General features: G+C 39.2%; 1 protein-coding gene across 1 annotated transcript in view; it reads left to right on the plus strand.

The window, feature by feature from the left end:
* Positions 1-3,231: 3,231 nt before the first annotated feature.
* BMP5 (bone morphogenetic protein 5) overlaps positions 3,232-18,073 on the plus strand; it is a 513,844-nt gene continuing 499,002 nt past the window's right edge. The window contains exon 1 of the mRNA XM_073589135.1: positions 3,232-4,173. Coding sequence (XP_073445236.1) covers positions 3,711-4,173 — 463 coding nt within the window. The 5' untranslated portion in view covers positions 3,232-3,710. The remainder of the gene's footprint in view (positions 4,174-18,073) is intronic.

Raw genomic sequence — 18,073 nt, forward strand, 5'->3', positions numbered from 1 at the left:
TGAATTGAGGGAGTGTCACAGTGACTGATGAATTTCTTTTTATTGGGCCGTGAAAACTGTAGTTAATGGGAGTACAGTTCTAGCTTATCAATTTATATATTGAATGGTGAGTGGCTAATATATATTAATGGTGGGGTACATATTTGTATTCAGGGACAAAGCATGGGGGATTATTTATTCAGGACACAAATGTAAGTTTACAATATATGTGACCTTGCTATTTCCAGTTCTACTGTGATCAGTGTGGCAAGATGAATCATGGCTGGAACATGTTGACATGAAGGTCTGATCAGATGGAGAAGAAACAGAAAGCGACTGTAATCAGAAGAGACATCAGCGGTAACTACCTGGAGGGAAATATTTATTCTTTATCTGTACTGTATGACTTGGAGTAATTTTGGTTTTTGTTTTTTTTTTTTTTAAAAAGCCTCCCTTAGGCCACAAGCTCAAATTTGTGTCATATGTCTATGTGCTGCCAGATTTTTTTTAATGAAGGGCAAATGGAGCTTTATAGATCCATTTACGTAGCTGTGAAAATCACGGATCTGAGAATGAGATCTGTAAAACTCAGAGCATGTCCTTTTCTATTCCTGATTTTCAGGAATAGAATAGAATATACTCAATGGGTCTCTGTGCTGTCCTAGAAGAAAATTGAACAGCACACTGACGCTGCACACGGATACAAGAAGGAAATCTTATTATGTATAGCACAGTCCTTTAGCATATAGTGTACTTTTTTTGCTATACACAGCACCATCCTTAATTACATTATTTCATCTTTTATTATGTACAACACAGTCCTTTATTGCGTAGTATCTTCTCTTGTTATGTATGACACCGTCTCTTCTTACATACCATCCTGACTAGTTATGTATGGTGTCGTCCCTAATTATATAGCATTTTCTTTTGTAATTTACAGCACCATCCCATTATTACATAAAATCATCCCTTGTTAGGTATAGCACAATCCCTTACATAGAGTATTCTGATTATTCTTGTTATTCACAGCTCTTTATTACATAGTCCTCTTTTGTTAGATAGAAAATAAAATGACTGCTGATATAGCAGGATCTGACCAGAAGAAAAGTACATGATCCTCCTCCGTTAGCAGGTAATCTTTCCCATGTTCCATATTTCAAGCTGCAGTATAGGTCACTTTGCATAGCAATGTGCTGCCTGGATAGGATGCACCTCCATGAACCAAATAAGGAAAACATTTGCCACTCTTGAAATAGGTAATTTTAATGAGAGAGGTAATCCAAAAAGAAAAGGTAATGCTTCAGTCACAAAGACTTTCTTTAGATGGATTGCACATATTATTCAAGGGATATACCCACTCCTCTTGGGCAATGCATCTGTCATGGGTAAACCATGACAGAGAGGAGCCAGAAGACTGCAGCGCCTGTGTCCTCCTACTCCTGCACTGAATAGAAGCACTTCATCTTCTTATTGAATGGTGTCAATTTCTTTTTCGCACTGCAGAGGTTTATCTGCTCTGTTGAGAGCTCTTGGAGCTAAGGCTCTCAGCTGTTCAGTTAGCCACTCCCATCTCATTTATGATCTGGGTCTTGACTAGCACAAATCGCTATGCTGCATGGCTTGGAGGATAGTTGCTGGTGGTTATTTGAGTAGTTGATGGATTCATTGGTGGATTCATCTGTGACAGTTGCTTGGTTTTGTGAGTGTGATAATTCCCTTTCTTTTCCTACTTTGGTTTCACCCCATCATTCACTCCCTGGTGCATACCTCTGTTATATGTGAGTGTATATTTGTATGTTTGGTATTTTCCATTAGCCCTGTTCATATTACCTTGCTAGTCTGGTTGGTGTACTATGGTGCACTACTACTCCCCTCTGCCCTGGGAGAGGGAAGCGTATCGGCAGAAGGCACATTACATTCAGAAGCTGAGGCAAGGTACGTGGCCCCAGCATCATCACCTTCAGAAGTAACCCAGATAACAAGGTGGGATAGGGCAATAGAGCACCCCCTAGCATTAGGGACAGGGAAGGAGCACCTAGTCCCGGGACACCCGATAACAGAGTCGTGACAGCATCACCCTGCTGCTCAGAACTGTCGGTATGCATTCCTGTCAGTATCCGGAGGTTTGTGACTTGCCAGATTGCTCCAGTGTTTGCTGAGCAATCCAAAAGACATAACTCAAGTCTATGAGTGCCAGAACGAGGCTCTCATAGGCTTACATTGAGGGCTTGTGACCATTACCTCTGACTTCCCGTCAGTCAGAAGTTGTGGTGGCAGGATGGCTGTGCAGGTACTGGAGGGGCTCTGAGAACAACTGAAAACAACAGTTGGTAAGTATAAGACTAGGATCAGGTATCTTAGATTAGTAGCACCACTCCAGTGCTGAAATAAAAAAAATGCTGGAGTGGTGCTTTAAGACTGGCATGCACTGGCAAGCTTGCTTCTAACTTATGCGGAATTCATAAGGAGAACACTATACAATGTACGTCTGGGTTTGCTATTTATTGTTCACTTACAAACTTTAAGAATTTTAGACTGCTATATGCTGATCTCCAAACGACCTCTGCCATGATTTGTAGTCTGGTCTGAATATCCATTGACGGGCTACAGTTCTGTCATTTAGAATGATTAATTGTCAAATTATAGCGCTGAACAAGGAAAAAATCCAACATCCAGATCTACTATGCCGCAAATACCTGTGTTCTCTCTGCATTTATTATGCTCATTTGTGTCACAAAAAGACAATGACAATAGGTAGAATGTAATCTAGATCCATTTCATAAAAAAAAATCCCTAGGGAGTAGTGAGTAGTGTACCTGTTTTAATCCAATTATGGAAAAAAATGTCTGTTCCCTGTTTATCATTAATCTGTATTTTTCCTAGGATAATGCTCACCACATACATGGGAATCATGCTAGTAGTTATTTAAAAAAGTTGCATTTTGTGAGTAGAAGGTCTGTAGAATTGTGGAAAACTAAAGTGCTTCAAGTACTACGCTATCCTCTTGTGAAAGTCCTATTTGAAGAGCTACAATAAAATAATTTATGCTTTCAGTGAGTTGCAAAAATTTTGAAGGATCACAGGCTTGCTTCCATAATCATTCACTCTGGCATAGCAAGAGTTATAACTGCAGAAAATTGGAGAAGCTGAAGGGGTTAATGGTGCTTTGCCTTCCTGGTCTCAGATTACAATGAGAAGCCTCTTCTTTCCCAGCAGGGTTTTGCTTACATTGGTCTTTAGATCTCGGTAGAAGAGCGCTGTATATTTATGTGAGCACTACATGAAGGTGGAAATAACAGAAACAGCAGCAGGGCTGTACATGGACTTCTGCAGAACACCAGGGCGCTCCTGAGGAAGGATGAGAAGAAGACACACATGGTAACGTTATCAGGACGATCGAGCAGCCTGAAGTTCAAGGTGTTACAGCTAAGCAACACTGAGCAAAGAAACTTGGGGAAATTTCAAGCAACTTCTGAGATCTGCATTAACTAACATGGAAGTATTCTGTTCAGCCCATCAAAGAGACGATTTCTACCTCCAAAAACTCTTACTCGCAGAACAGTGACAAAGAACTGCCCTAGTGGACTTGGCTGGTGGTGACATCTCAAGAACTTATCTCCAGAGATGTCTGATGGACGAGTGACATTGACGTAAGCAGAGCGTCGTCTCCTGGATGGTTGTGAGGTCTTCTCAACTTCAGTGATAGTCAGGAGAGGAGCAACTCCTGAGATATGGAAGTCCTTGGGGTAATAGTGGTCATATTTTCCAGCTGCTGCTACCTTGTCCAAGGTTTGGGGGAAAATCATGTCCATTCCAGCTTTATCTACAGGAGACTGAGGAACCATGAGAGGAAAGAGATACAAAGAGAAATCCTCTCTATTTTGGGCTTACCTCATAGACCAAGGCCCTTCTCACCTGGGAAGCAGGCGTCCTCTGCACCACTCTTCATGCTGGACCTTTATAATGTTATGGCGAATGAAGAGGAACATGACATGTTGGGGTACACCCTGAGTGGGTCTATGATAGAGAGCAGAGGGCTAAGGAGGGGATACCCAGCAGTGGCCAACGGGTACTCCAGGAAAGCCCAAGCTTATCGCACAGCCCCACTGACCACCCAGAGCCCCCCTCTAGCCAGCTTACATGATGCCAACTTTCTCAATGACGCAGACATGGTTATGAGCTTCGTCAATCTAGGTAAGGAAACATCATGAATGATTGTCTAGTTAAAGATGTAATGGTGTCCCTTATTAGACCGAGGGTCTATGCACTGAGCAGATCTTCATAGATGCATGTACAGTACTATGCTGATCAGTTCCAAAGTTTCCTATAAATGTGTTGTCTTCAAATGCTGGCTAGCCCAATAAAATACCATTATTTGACAGATACTTTAATTTCCTTAGTAGAACCCCCCAAAGCAAACCTCCCAAGGATCCTAGATATATAGAGCTATATCGTGTATCATATAGTTAAAAGCAATCTCATTTCAGATCTAAATAGCTCTATGCAGTCTTCATTTAGCCGCTGACACTTTATATACATTATCTTGCCAAAATATCAGAAATCCAATTTATCAAACCTGCCCCAACTTCTTGCAGTTGAGCAGAGGGAAGAGAAGACATTTGACAGGTCACATCTTGGACTGATCAACGCTGCTTTGTGGTTGATGTTGAATTCTTAAAACAAACATGATGTAAGATACAAGCCTCCCATAAGGTCCAGCAGCCATCCATGGTTCTTCTGTATGGGAACAAGTGTATCCATGGTGCACTGATTGCTCAGCCATGCAGACGATCGTGTATTGGGGCTTGCTCTCCAGCAGCTGAGAACAGAACCTGTGCGGGGACTTCATTGTGTTATCAGTCAGCTCCACAGTAGGTGAGAAAGAAACAGAGGCAGGAGATGTTCAGGTCAGCGGCAGATGCTACTAAACCAAGAGGAGCAGCAATAAAATGATGGATCCACTACTTCCCCAGCATCACCCGGTATAGTCCTGCTTCTAGAAGAGGGACTATCAGTTATTACACCGATCGTCAATATCTACTAAGTGTTGTAGTTACATGAGAGTTTATAGAGCCACATGTCTATTGTATCACTGTATGTTATTACATCAGAACAAAATGTGTTCCATATATTAACAATTGGTATTATTATTTTTATTGTTATTTATATTATTAGACAAGCACGAAAAAACCTGCAGAAGTAAAAAAAAAGCGAGTTACACAGATCATTGCCCCATATTAAGTACCACATATTTTAACATATTAGCTACTGCATGTAACTAGATAGATAGAGACAAATTAGTTTGGCACATCTATGCATCCACACATAATATATATATCTACACACATACAAGCTGCACATATATACATAGGCACTGTATGTATGTATATTGTGTATATATATATACAGTCTTGTGTTTTATTTATACATACAGACATCAAATATTATGTGAATATTATGTATATAATACATGTGTGTGTGATATGTAATTATAAATCTATGTGTGTGTTTCTGTACTGCATACATATATATATATTTCCATCTCTCTGTCTCCATGTATCTATTTTCTGATGTCTCTTTATTTGCTGCCTGGATGAATACGTTGCACATTTCACTTTAGCCGACATTGTGGTTGATTCGGGCTTCAGGCAGAAAGGAATCCGCACCCAGCGTGGGGGAAGAGGCAGCGCAGCCGGGCTGTGCAGTCCCAGTGTTCGGTGGGATTCAGGAAGGAAATGATTAGCGAGCACGGTGCCCCGAAGAGCCGGTCCCAGGCACGGAGCAATTCTCGGCTAATAATCGGATTCTGACATAAGACAACACAAGGTCCGCGCTAAACAGAACCAGAGACTGGGAACAAAAGCGGCAATTGTGTGCGGAGTCTGTGCGGGACGCTCCAGGGAGAACCGGGGCTGAACTTCTCACCTCCGGAGCGCACACTCACCCGTCTGCGGCCACAGTCCCCCATACTCAGGGGAGGAGAAACAAGCGGGTGACATCCAGTCTGAGGGACAGCAGCGACTGCCGCATGCTCCGAAATCAGTTTCACAGGGTTGTTTCTTGCTGTAGACTACGGTGAATAACATCTGCAAAATGTATATTATTACACACCTGAGACATTGTAATATCTATCTATCATCCATCTAATATCTATATTATCTATCTATTTATCTATCTATCCATCCATCTATCCCATATCTATCTATCTATCTATCTATCTATCCCATATCTATCAATCTATCTATCATCCATCTAATATCTATATTATCTATCTATCCATCCATCTATCTATTTATCTATCCATCCCATATCTATCTATCTATCTATCTATCCATCTATATCTATCATCCATCTATCCATCTAATATCTATATTATCTATCTATCCCATATCTATCTACCCCATATCTATCTATCTATCCATCCATCTATCTATCCATCCCATCTATCTATCTATCTATCTATCTATCCATCCCATATCTATCTATCTATCTATCTATCTATCTATCCATCTATATCTATCATCCATCTATCCATCTAATATCTATATTATCTATCTATCCCATATCTATCTATCATCTATCTATCCATCTAATATCTATCCATCCCATATCTATCTATCATCTATCTATCCATCTAATATCTATCCATCTCATATCTATCTATCTATCCATCCATCCATCTATCTAAAAGTAAAAAAATAGGCAGCACTCCAAATTAAATGTGAATAAAAAGTGGATACTTTACTGATCCTCAGGTGGCCACGTTTCAATTGTGACCCGTCTTTTTTTACTTTTATTAACTCGACTGTTTGGACACTGCTGAATAGGTTTTGCACCAATTATATAATTTTGGTAGTGCTGCACTTTTTTGATCTATCTATCTATCTATCTATCTATCTATTATAAAAAATACATAATTTTCTTAACACAAATAAACTATCTTTGCCCATATACTTCATTACATCCTCTTATAAGTTATTGAGCCACATTTCGTTGTGTTACCTAAAACTGAATTGTAAAAACTTCTAAAAGCTGTAAAGAAATAACCCGTTTACTAGAACAATCGAGAACGTTATTGGCTCCGTTAGGTTCTAGTGGGTGGCACAGTTTCCTGCAAGGTGAAACGATCGTTCTGCTCAGAGGTAATTTTGTGAGAAAAACAGAAGCTGAGTTTATGTCCAAAAAGCAACGAAATAAATCAGTGGAGGAAGAGAGGCAAATGATCTAGCATCTGCGGAGTGATGAATAGAACGTATTAATATCGTTTCCACTGACTGATTTCACAGCAGTTCCAGGACGCGCTGCTCTGTAGGGAAGAAGCAAAAAGCTCAGTCTCCAGTGATTGTGTCAAGGTCTGCCATAAGGGGCAATGGAAGAAACGCATGTGCAAGGTAGTCTGCAGATATTACATTATATACATACATTATATTTATATATATTTCTATTATATATATAAATATATATATATATAGAGAGAGAGATTTTTATATACATATATATGGCTGCAAACATGCAGAAATATAAAAATAAAATGGGTAAATAGGCACTCCATATTGTCTGTGTATCTATCCCATATCTATCTATCTATCCCATATCTATCTATAGATCTATATATCTTTCTATAGATCTATCTATATATTTATCTGTATTTCCATCTATCTATCTATCTTTCTGTAGATCTATCTATATATCTATCTATCTGTATTTCCATCTATCTATCTAGACATAAATATATCCCATGTGTACACACCAACCTATTCTCCCATCAATATAAATTGGGATACTACTATTTACATCCCATTTTTATAGTCTGTAATCTGTAATCTATAGATCTCTAATTGTAAGGCAATCTGTTATTATGAATCATAAGACATACATTTGACATTGCTTCACTGATATTAGTTTATTGATGTAATCCCAACTTATAACATTGTAGAATAATGTAGACGTCGCCTGTAATCTGAGGGCTGTGGGGGGGTTATATGAGCTACATGTACAGGTTTAATTAACATATTGTTATGAATTCATACCCTTTTACCACATGAATGCATTCATTTATTCTGATGTCATATATGTTTTAATCTGTGATTATAGTGTATATTCCAGAGCAGTCTGATGGCTATCGATCTCTTGCCTTCATGTTAGACCCAAGCCCTGTGCTTGCAGTCCCATGTAGGTTGCTCTGTAGGGACTCTCTTGATGTGTCAGTGACATAGATACAGCTGTATTAGCTATATAATTTTCATTCCACCATTTCTATGTGCTCTTCTGAGTCAGACACGTCAGTAAAGTCTCAGTTTATATAACCATTATATTATTAACATAAATAAATCTACAGGTTCCTGACACATCTCCTGCAATTACAGGGTTACCGAAACCATTTACAGGAGATCAAACAGGAGTACATTTACAGTTACGCCCCTAATAATAAGAACAGGGCTTTGTTTTTGCTGTAAAGGAATGAGCTCATCCTAAATTCTCCTAAAGCTAGCCTAGTATTAATTCTTGCCGGCAGTGAAAGGGTTTTCTGGATTATGTAGAGAGTGCAGATCAAAGCAGGGCACGGATCAAACCATATTTACCCCATCACATCATCCTGCTGTAATTAGACCATGTTTCTGAAGATTGGAAGGGGACAATAAAGGCTATCACCCAAGAGCAGGAAGGACACTGGGGGCGCCAGGTTCTGATCTCATTTGTGGTGCACCACCTAGTCCTGGAGCTAAGCAGGCCACTCACTGAGGTCAGGAGAGCGCATTCCTGCCCATTAAGGGTGACTCATGGCTAAATCAATTGGTTCCGCTTTTAATTTCTACATCAAGGTTTAGATTAAGCTCTAAGCATTTGAAAATGATCAGTTTATGAAGTGCCAATTGCAGCCTCCCAGTGCACTCTGCTTCCCCAGGGTTTTCTTGGGTTGGGTCTCTAAGTCATTTCAAATGGTTTCTCACAACCATCTCCTCAGTTTCTTCATGTCCTTTGTTCTTTCTTCTAAAGTCCTTTCATTACTTGACAATTTTATTTGGCCAAAGGCAAGAAAACTGTCCAGCAAGGCAGGTGGAGGCCACAGCACAGAGCTTTCCTCCTAATGGGCAGAAACCCACCCAGGCCACCAGCCACCTAGATCACTGCTGGTCCCATGGGGCTCAGTCACATAATAATAGCATATTATCATAGAAGTAAAAATATATCACAGTTACAGACACAGGCAAATAATCCTAGAAGCACTATGCATGGAAGAATTATACTTACTGGGGACTAGTTTTCCAATAATAATCTATGAAAATAGAAATGAAAAAGATCTGACCTATTTATTCACTGAGCAGTTTTGTACTAATATACTGCTACTAAAAATGCATAGAATTGGCATACATGTAACAGTTATGTATAATTATCACACATCTGAAGTTCGGGCACAGTTTACTGATCCATTGAGTAAGTTTGTATTTGCAAATAATGTCATATTTTCAATTAAAGGTACATGTAATTGTATATATAATATTCAATTAACATTTTTGTGTCACATTACAATTGTCCATAAGTCCTAAAAATAATTTATATTAATATGTCAGTTTTCTGTGGTAATAGATTTGTAGTAGTCTTGCATATATTACAGCATTTTGTACATATTATGGATTTATAGATTAACTCTTCATGCTGTGGTATATTCAATATGCATAGTCCAGTTACCTGTATATATTCAAAAATAAAAACATACGAAGACCTAATTCTGTCATCTAGGACTTCCGCAAAATGTCATCTGGGATTTCACATAGGATTGCAGAATCCCAGGACATGCACAATTAGGAATTTCAGTATTAAAATTACATACATGATACATGTAATGTATACCTTAGATTATATACATATATCTCCATTTAATACTACATCTGGCTTGTATTTACAGCAAATATATACCTTAGACTCCACTAGTACAGCTCCCTATAATTCCTATAGACATTGCAGTTTCACATAATGCATCAATATTAAAGAAATGTTTAAAATACACACAGATTTGTAGGCCACGTTTATTAAAATATCACTCTTTTACTCTGGCGGTCTACAATTTAAGGTGACTGTATTAATGTGATGACTTATTGTCGTGTTGTTACCTGTAACTACCACGTATAAATGTGCTATTGCATGTTCCATGGTACAGTACATAATATGTTACTGAGTTAGATTCTCTCTACTATTATATAATTCATTTGAGACGATATTGATGTCTTATTTCTTGAAATATATAATCCCATACACATTTTATGAAGTGGCATTTTATAAGGTGAGCAATGAATGGGTATTGCTAGGTGCATTTAACTTGTTGCTTCTTCTAATATTATATATATATATATATATATATATATATATATATATATATATATATATTTTATCACCAATGTTACATTCCAAGGGTTCTCAGAGCATAATATGGTAATCTTAAAGGTACATGTTGTGTTTGGTATCTCCCAATATAATAATCTGTGCCCCCCATGGCTCAGCTAATCTCTTTTAATAGTTGTAGTCGTGGGAAAGCTGCTTTGTGCTACTTTGTGCTACAACTATAAGTGGCAGTGTGTTGACTGGATAACACTTGGGAGGAGATCACAGGGAACAAGAAGCGCCATTGTTCTCTACCTATATTAAGAATTGCCCAGGCTCAGTCACAGATTATATTTTATTGGCTATGGCTCAGGCTTTACCCATTTACTCTGCTCATAAAATGAAAGGTTTGCTACAGACAGACTGCTGAATAAGAGGATAGAACATGGGTAACAAGATTATCACTGGAGAAGGATAAGGAATTTTGCTGAAAATCTGGCAGGAGGTGGGGGGCAGAGCTACACAGCTCACCAGTAATTGAATCCAATGTGGAGTTCATCAAACATTTAGAGGTGTTACTTCAAGCAATGAGACTGTTTATATGCCTTATGATATGACTTGTACATATATGAACTTGATATTTATAATGTAGTAATGTAGCAATCACACTGGTTCATGAGGGAGCACAAAGAGCCTTCTGCCACCCATAATACTGTAAATGACATGGGTTAGCACAGTAATTAGCCATGCTTGCCTTGCAGCAATGGAGTCTTGGGTTCAAATCCAACCAAGGACAACATCTGTATGGCGTTTGTATTTTCTCCACATGTTTTTGTAGGTACCCCCCGCTCCAAAGACACAGAATTTGACGGCAAAGTTCCACTGGGGATAGTGAGTAATGACAATGCCTGTAAAGTGTTGCAGAATGTGTTAGCTCTATATAAGCACGGATAAAAAATAATATATGGGGCCTATAACAGAATGTGCATAGGATCAATAAGTTACACCTCTGTAACAGATGAGATAAACCAAGTGATTATATCTGGTTACACATACAGTATATCATGACGCTAAACTATTACAGTTCTATTGTAATGATTGATGAGATTGCTGCTACAACGAAAAAGCAATTCTAGTGGCAAAAGGTACTTACTAAAGATGGTTGAACTCAAACAGTAAAGTTCAGTGTCCATACATCTGGTGTTCATGCGCAAGCCCGGAACATGAACTTCTCTAGGAAGTCTGTGTTACTGTTCAAGGTCAGTATCCTGAACATTGCCTTTTTAACATGCTGTCATCTGCATGACAGCATAAGAGACATTGGTGGATCTTATCGGTGGTAAGTTCATTACTGCTGGTCAGAGAGCTGCAGTTCCCATGCTATCAGATGAAAATGTGAGCCAGCAGCCTTGATGGGCTGTAAAAAGGTTACTGCCAGTCATAGGAGTAGGCTGATAAGAGAGTACTACTTTCATCAGCCTACACCTGCTGTCACTAAAAGCAGAGAGAGCAGGCACCGCTGATGGGAGCATTCATCAGCTCACGCAGAGAGCGGTGATTTCACTGGGGTTCATCAGCTATGAACTTTGTTGAACTTTCTCATGACATATAAGCGCTAGACACTGCAGGAGCGATTATGTTCCTGTGTCAGTGTGAGCCAGATGGCAGGCATAGCAGTCGTATCACTGATGTGACCGCTATCCAAAAAATCTGGATCGGTGTGGGACAGTATGAATTATCTTCAAATCTGACAGGTGGGAGATATGGTTGTTTATTATATTTCTTTTCCAGGGGACATGGTCTTCAATGGATAAGATGTAAAGGTTAGTAAAACAGTGCTTTTTTAATTTTTAGTTCAAATAAAGGAGTTTGTGTCATTATTTCAACTAAAGGATTTTATTCTTGCTGTGTTTTTTTACAATCTATCTATGGGGTTAATAATGGGGGTGTTTTATATATGCCATTCCATTACCTGTGGGCTTGATGTCAGCAACCATAAAACAGCTGACATCAACCCCACAACCATTAACCCACTTATCACCGCGCCAGGGCAAAGTGCCAGAATTGGTGCATCTAACAGATGCACCTTTTCTGGGGAGGCTGCGAGCTGTTATTTTTACACCCATGGGAACAATATCCATGGCCCCTTACCAGTCTGAGAAAATCAGCCTCCAGCTGTTTGCTTTAGTCTGGCTGATTGTCAAAATGGGGAGGACCCCACACTGTGTTTTTTCATTATTTATTTAAATAATTTAAAAAAATTATGTGGGTTCCCTCTATTCTTGGTAACCAGCCATCATAAAGCTGACAGCTGAAGGTTTCAACCTGCATCTGTCAGTTTTGCCTGCGCTATTTATGAAAAATAGAAGAAGCCCAGCATCATTTTTTTAAAATTTATTCATAGTGCACAGGCCCTGAATGATGAATACTCCCATCAGCGGTGCCTGCTCTTGCTGTTATCAGTGACAGCAGGCATAGGCTGATGAAAGTAGTAGTCTCTCATCAGATGCCTCTGACTGGCTGTAACCTCTTTACCATGGGTCACAGCAGCTGGCTCATGCTGTCATCTGACAACATGTGAAATGCTGCTCTCTGACCAGATGTAATGATCATACTGCCGATTAGAGCACGTATTTGCTGCACAGCAAATGACAGAGCGGCAAACAAGGGATGTTTGGGTCCTCTATTCATCTGAATGGGGTTTGGGCTTGGGTATCGTTCTGGTACTCGAACAAAACTTTCTTTAAATATTCGGCCGAACGCTCCAGACCTGAAAATGTACAAGTTCACTCATCAATAGTACTTACAATTAAGGGGTTTCCAGGATTTTTGAAAAATGGCCTAAAATATGTTAAAATAATGAAATAATCATGCAGTGGTCCATCGGTCCTACAATGTTGATGTCATATCCGTAATTCACTTGATGCACTTGATGCTTGCATGTTTGGAGCGGGACAGATTAGGTTAGCGATTGGCTGCAGTGTTCATATAAATGATAGCTGTGAGATCCTTGCTACAGGCCCATTGGAAACCACCTAAGCAGTAGAACTATAGCGACGGGTGTTTGAATCGATAATATTTGCCTTTTGCATTATGATACTTTAATGCTCTTAGAGATATCGATGAACTGTGCTCTGATAATAAACTGGATTGTCCCTTTCCTCCTGATTCCAAAGTATAGAAGGCCTTATTTATCTCGCCTTGATATCGCTAAATAATGAGTCCATCTTTGCCCACCATCATGCAGATCATGTAATTGACCCTGTCATAGAGAAAAATTAAAGTCCATACAGACATTACCAGGGAGGGAACATGGCCCCCTCACACTGATCATATGGGAAGATAAAAAGTAGTAACACTTCAACCTCCATTGAAGTATAACTTCACATTGAACATATAGGATTAATTATAGCTGTGAAGAGAAAAACTAATTATAACTAGTGAAGAAAAAGAAAGCTGACCCTTCCATCCCTATTGAAGTAGGGGCCTAATATTGCGACCTAGTAATAACAGCAGGGAGATTTGCTGCGAAAATACAAGCCTGAAATCTTTTAACGCAGAGTTAGAGAAGTACCTTTCCCCAGGATAGGGTATCCCATGATCAAAGAATTCTCTGAGACGTTTTAGCGAGTCTCTGCATTTGTTCATTCTGGAAGACATAAGTTCACTGTGAGAGTGTTCCATTTTTCCAATTGGAGGGCTTCTCTCTGTCAAGCTTTGAGCCGTTTCCATGGCATCATATATAGCAATTTTCTTTCCTTATTCTTTTCTATTTCATGTAATTGTATATATAATATTGTTTTGCCCCCATTTTGTATCCTTTTATTATTTTTTTTATAAACACTGCCTACCTTTCTGGATTAGATATATAAAATTTAATAGCTCTTTTCCTCTTGCTCTGTAAACCGCACACCTGAAGCCATATGCTACCTGGAATGGGTGTCAAATTGGCCTGAATAAACAATTGGTGGGGCCAGCTAGTGGATATTTTTGTTATTGTGGAGTTGGCAGTGACTGCACAGGGGTATATATTCCATATGTTGAAATCGGAGTTGTATATACCATAAGTTCACTATGAGTTCCCCAAATACCGGCAGCAGCAGCGGCCTTGTCCTTCACTCGTCAGTCTATTGCATAATTGCCCTGACGATTGGAGGCAGCAGAGTTGTGCTCCCTTGACAAAATGGTGACAGCGATGGGATTTGCATGATCTCTCCAGTGTCATCTGTGACAAAGCGGTAGCAGTGGTGGGATCGGTGTTATCCCCCAGGCTATAATTCATGACTACTTGGGGCAGTGGTGGGATCTTTGTGGCCCCCTGGCGGCGTATCCGTGACATACCCAATTATATTTTTTAACTGTTTGGTATATCAAGCACGAGCATAGCCACTGAACCTTACCCCTGAGAAAGCCACGTCCTGTGTAAAGTCCTCTTTCCCATATGATGCTTTCTTTTTACATAGGTGACTATGCATCAAGCACTTTATTACACATATTGTGGTTATTGCTTAGTTTCTTTTATATATTTTTTGATACTGCATTAATTATTGTCTGTAAATGTGCATTGCATCTTTCTTCTTGATTGAATACTACTTGACATCACTTTAAGGGTAGTGTCCATTGATAATTAACTCAGATATCTACCACATTTACATTACTCTATTTGTTATCATGCTGGGTTGTATCACAGTGCCATATTTTGGCCTAGGAAACAGGTTTTGGTGCAATATTCACAATTCTAATTTTTTTTATTTGTCTTGTGTTTGTTACTTAACAAAGATTTAAATTGTTTAGATTTAGGAAGTGCTACCGATCTTTTGGAAGTCTATTTCACCTTTTTTTAATTGCATTTCTCATCCGATGCTCCTGATTCTTGAAGATGCATACAGTATGTATCTTCATAAATCGCAAGTTTTGACTCCAGCACATTTCGAGTCGATAAAGATTTTTAAATTTTGATTAATTTCACCTCACAACAGTTTTTAATTTTGCCTCAGTCTATTTTAAATCAGCTTTGGCCCAGAGAACACAGCAGTGCTTCTGGATTGTGCTGCCATAAAGCTTCTTCTTTACATATTAGAGCTCTCACTTGCATATATGGATTGCATGGCAACAGTGATTTCTGAAAGTATTTCTGAGCAAATGCATGGATCTTGCCTGTTTTAAAGCAGTGACACCTGAGGGAGGGTAAATCACAAAAATCCAATATTGACCATCTGCCTTTTACCTTGTGGAAATGGAATTCTCCAGAATCTCTGAATCATTTGATGATACTGTATACTGCAGCTGGTAGGATATTCAAAGTCTTAGAAATTTTATATTGAGGAACATTTTTCTGAGATAGTTCCAGAATTTTTAGATGCAATTGTTCTCAGATTGGTCAACCATAGGGATGAGTGAGCACTAAAATGCTCAGATGCTCGTTACTCACACCGAGCAATTCCTAATTGTTTCAAGTAAAGAGTATAATGGGAGTCAATGGTAAAACTGAGTATTTCTCTGGCACACAATCTGCAAGGAGGTCTGTGGGGCAGTGAAAATGTTGAAAGGGATGGAAAAAGTGCTGAATCGAAGGAGAACAGCATGGGGAAGACCACTAGAACCATATCTGACTCCCAGCTATTGAGAACAATGGTGTCACACTATTGCTTCACTAAGGGCTAATATAATAAAACATTCAAAAACGAAGAGAAATTAGAGTTTACAGGAAAAAATGTTAACAAATTTTCTTGTATAATGACTTGTATATAAGGCAACATTTAAAAAGGATTAAAAAAAATAATAAGTTAAGTAAGACGAAATTGAGTGAAAAAAAAATGGAAATTTCAGTGTAATTTATGTAGGAAGAAGTGCCAAAAACTAAATGGAAGAAGGACTCAGATACATCCTGTATGGGACATAAAGGATGGCCTCAAACTCATTGTGTTCAAATTGTCATGTAGTGGTACTCTCAGACTCACAGGCTCTGTACACAGTGCAAAGTCAGACAAAAACTACAAGCAAGGTCATCCATAAACCTTTGAAGGCACCAACTGTTGTGCCTCATTCAAATATTGAGAAGAAAGTGTAGTTGGGGTACTTCTACACTCATAAAGGCTCTGCACACATGGCAAAAACAGAAAAAAATTATAATTAGGGTTATCCATACACCCTTGAAGGCACCAACTGTAGTGCCTCATTCAAATAGTAAGAATAAATTGTAATTGTGGTACTCACACACTCAAAGGGTCTGCACACAGTGCAAAGAAAGATAAAAATTACAATTAGGGTCATCCATAGACCCTTTAAGGCAAAACTGGGGGGTCTCATTCAAATTTTGAAGCTTAAAACACTTTATGTGCTGCTGTCATCTGATGATGTGGAAACGTTGGGGCTAATTTTGACTTTGCTCATTTTTATCAGAGTGAGCCTGTCAGCATTATCTGTTGGACCGGGGAGCCATGCATAGCAGGACAAGGACAGGGGAGCCATGCATTGCAGGACAAGGATTGGGGAGCCATGCATACAATGACAGGAGCCGGGGAGCCATTCATACCAGGACAGGGATGGGGGACAATGCATACCTGGCTTATACTCGATTTAATAAGCTTACCCAATTTTCTGTGGCAAAATTAGGTGCTTCAGCTTATACTCGAGTATATACAGTAATTTTTTTCACAAAAATGGTCACCTGCAACAGGCAAAGCATTTCTTTAGTTTAAAACCACCATTAGCCACTCTTCCGCTCCAGCAGCTGTCCCTAGGCAAAATAGAGGATGTGCAGTTGTGGCCAAAAGTATTGACACCCCTGCAATTCTGTCAGATAATACTCAGTTTCTTCCTGAAAATGATTGTAAACACAAATTCTTTGTTATTATTATCTTCATTTAATTTGTCTTAAATGAAAAAAAACACAAAAAGAATTGTCCTAAAGCCAAATTGGATATAATTCCACACCAAACATAAAAAAGAGGGTGGACAAAAGTATTGGCACTGTTCGAAAAATCATGTGATGCTTCTCTAATTTGTGTAATTAACAGCACCTGTAACTTACCTGTGGCACCTAACAGGTGTTGGCAATAGCTAAATCACACTTGCAGCCAGTTGACATGGATTAAAGTTGACTCAACCTCTGTCCTGTGTCCTTGTGTGTACCACATTGAGCATGGAGAAAAGAAAGAAGACCAAAGAACTGTCTGAGGACTTGAGAAACCAAATTGTGAGGAAGCATGAGCAATTTCAAGGTTACAAGTCCATCTCCAAAGACCAGAATTTTCCTGTGTCTACCGTGTGCAGTGTCATCAAGAAGTTTAAAGCCCATGGCACTGTGGCTAACCTCCCTAGATGTGGATGAAAAAGAAAAATTGACAAGAGATTTCAACGCAAGATTGTGTGGATGTTGGGTAAAGAACCTCGACTAACATCCAAACAAGTTCAAGCTGCCCTGCAGTCCGAGGGTGCAACAGTGTCAACCCGTACTATCCGTCGCCGTCTGAATGAAAAGGGACTGTATGGTAGGAGACCCAGGAAGACCCCACTTCTTACCCCGAGACATAAAAAAGCCAGGCTGGAGTTTGCCAAAACTTACCTGAAAAAGCCTAAAACATTTTGGAAGAATGTTCTCTGGTCAGACAAAAGTAGAGCTTTTTGGGCAAAGGCATCAACATAGAGTTTACAGGAGAAAAAAAGAGGCATTCAAAGAAAAAAACACGGTCCCTACAGTCAAACATGGAGGAGGTTCCCTGATGTTTTGGGGTTGCTTTGCTGCCTCTGGCACTGGACTGCTTGACCGTGT

Source organism: Dendrobates tinctorius, unplaced genomic scaffold (assembly GCF_039654945.1).
Source record: "Dendrobates tinctorius isolate UK_male_01 unplaced genomic scaffold, ASM3965494v1 ptg000107l, whole genome shotgun sequence".
Lineage (NCBI taxonomy): Eukaryota > Metazoa > Chordata > Amphibia > Anura > Dendrobatidae > Dendrobates > Dendrobates tinctorius.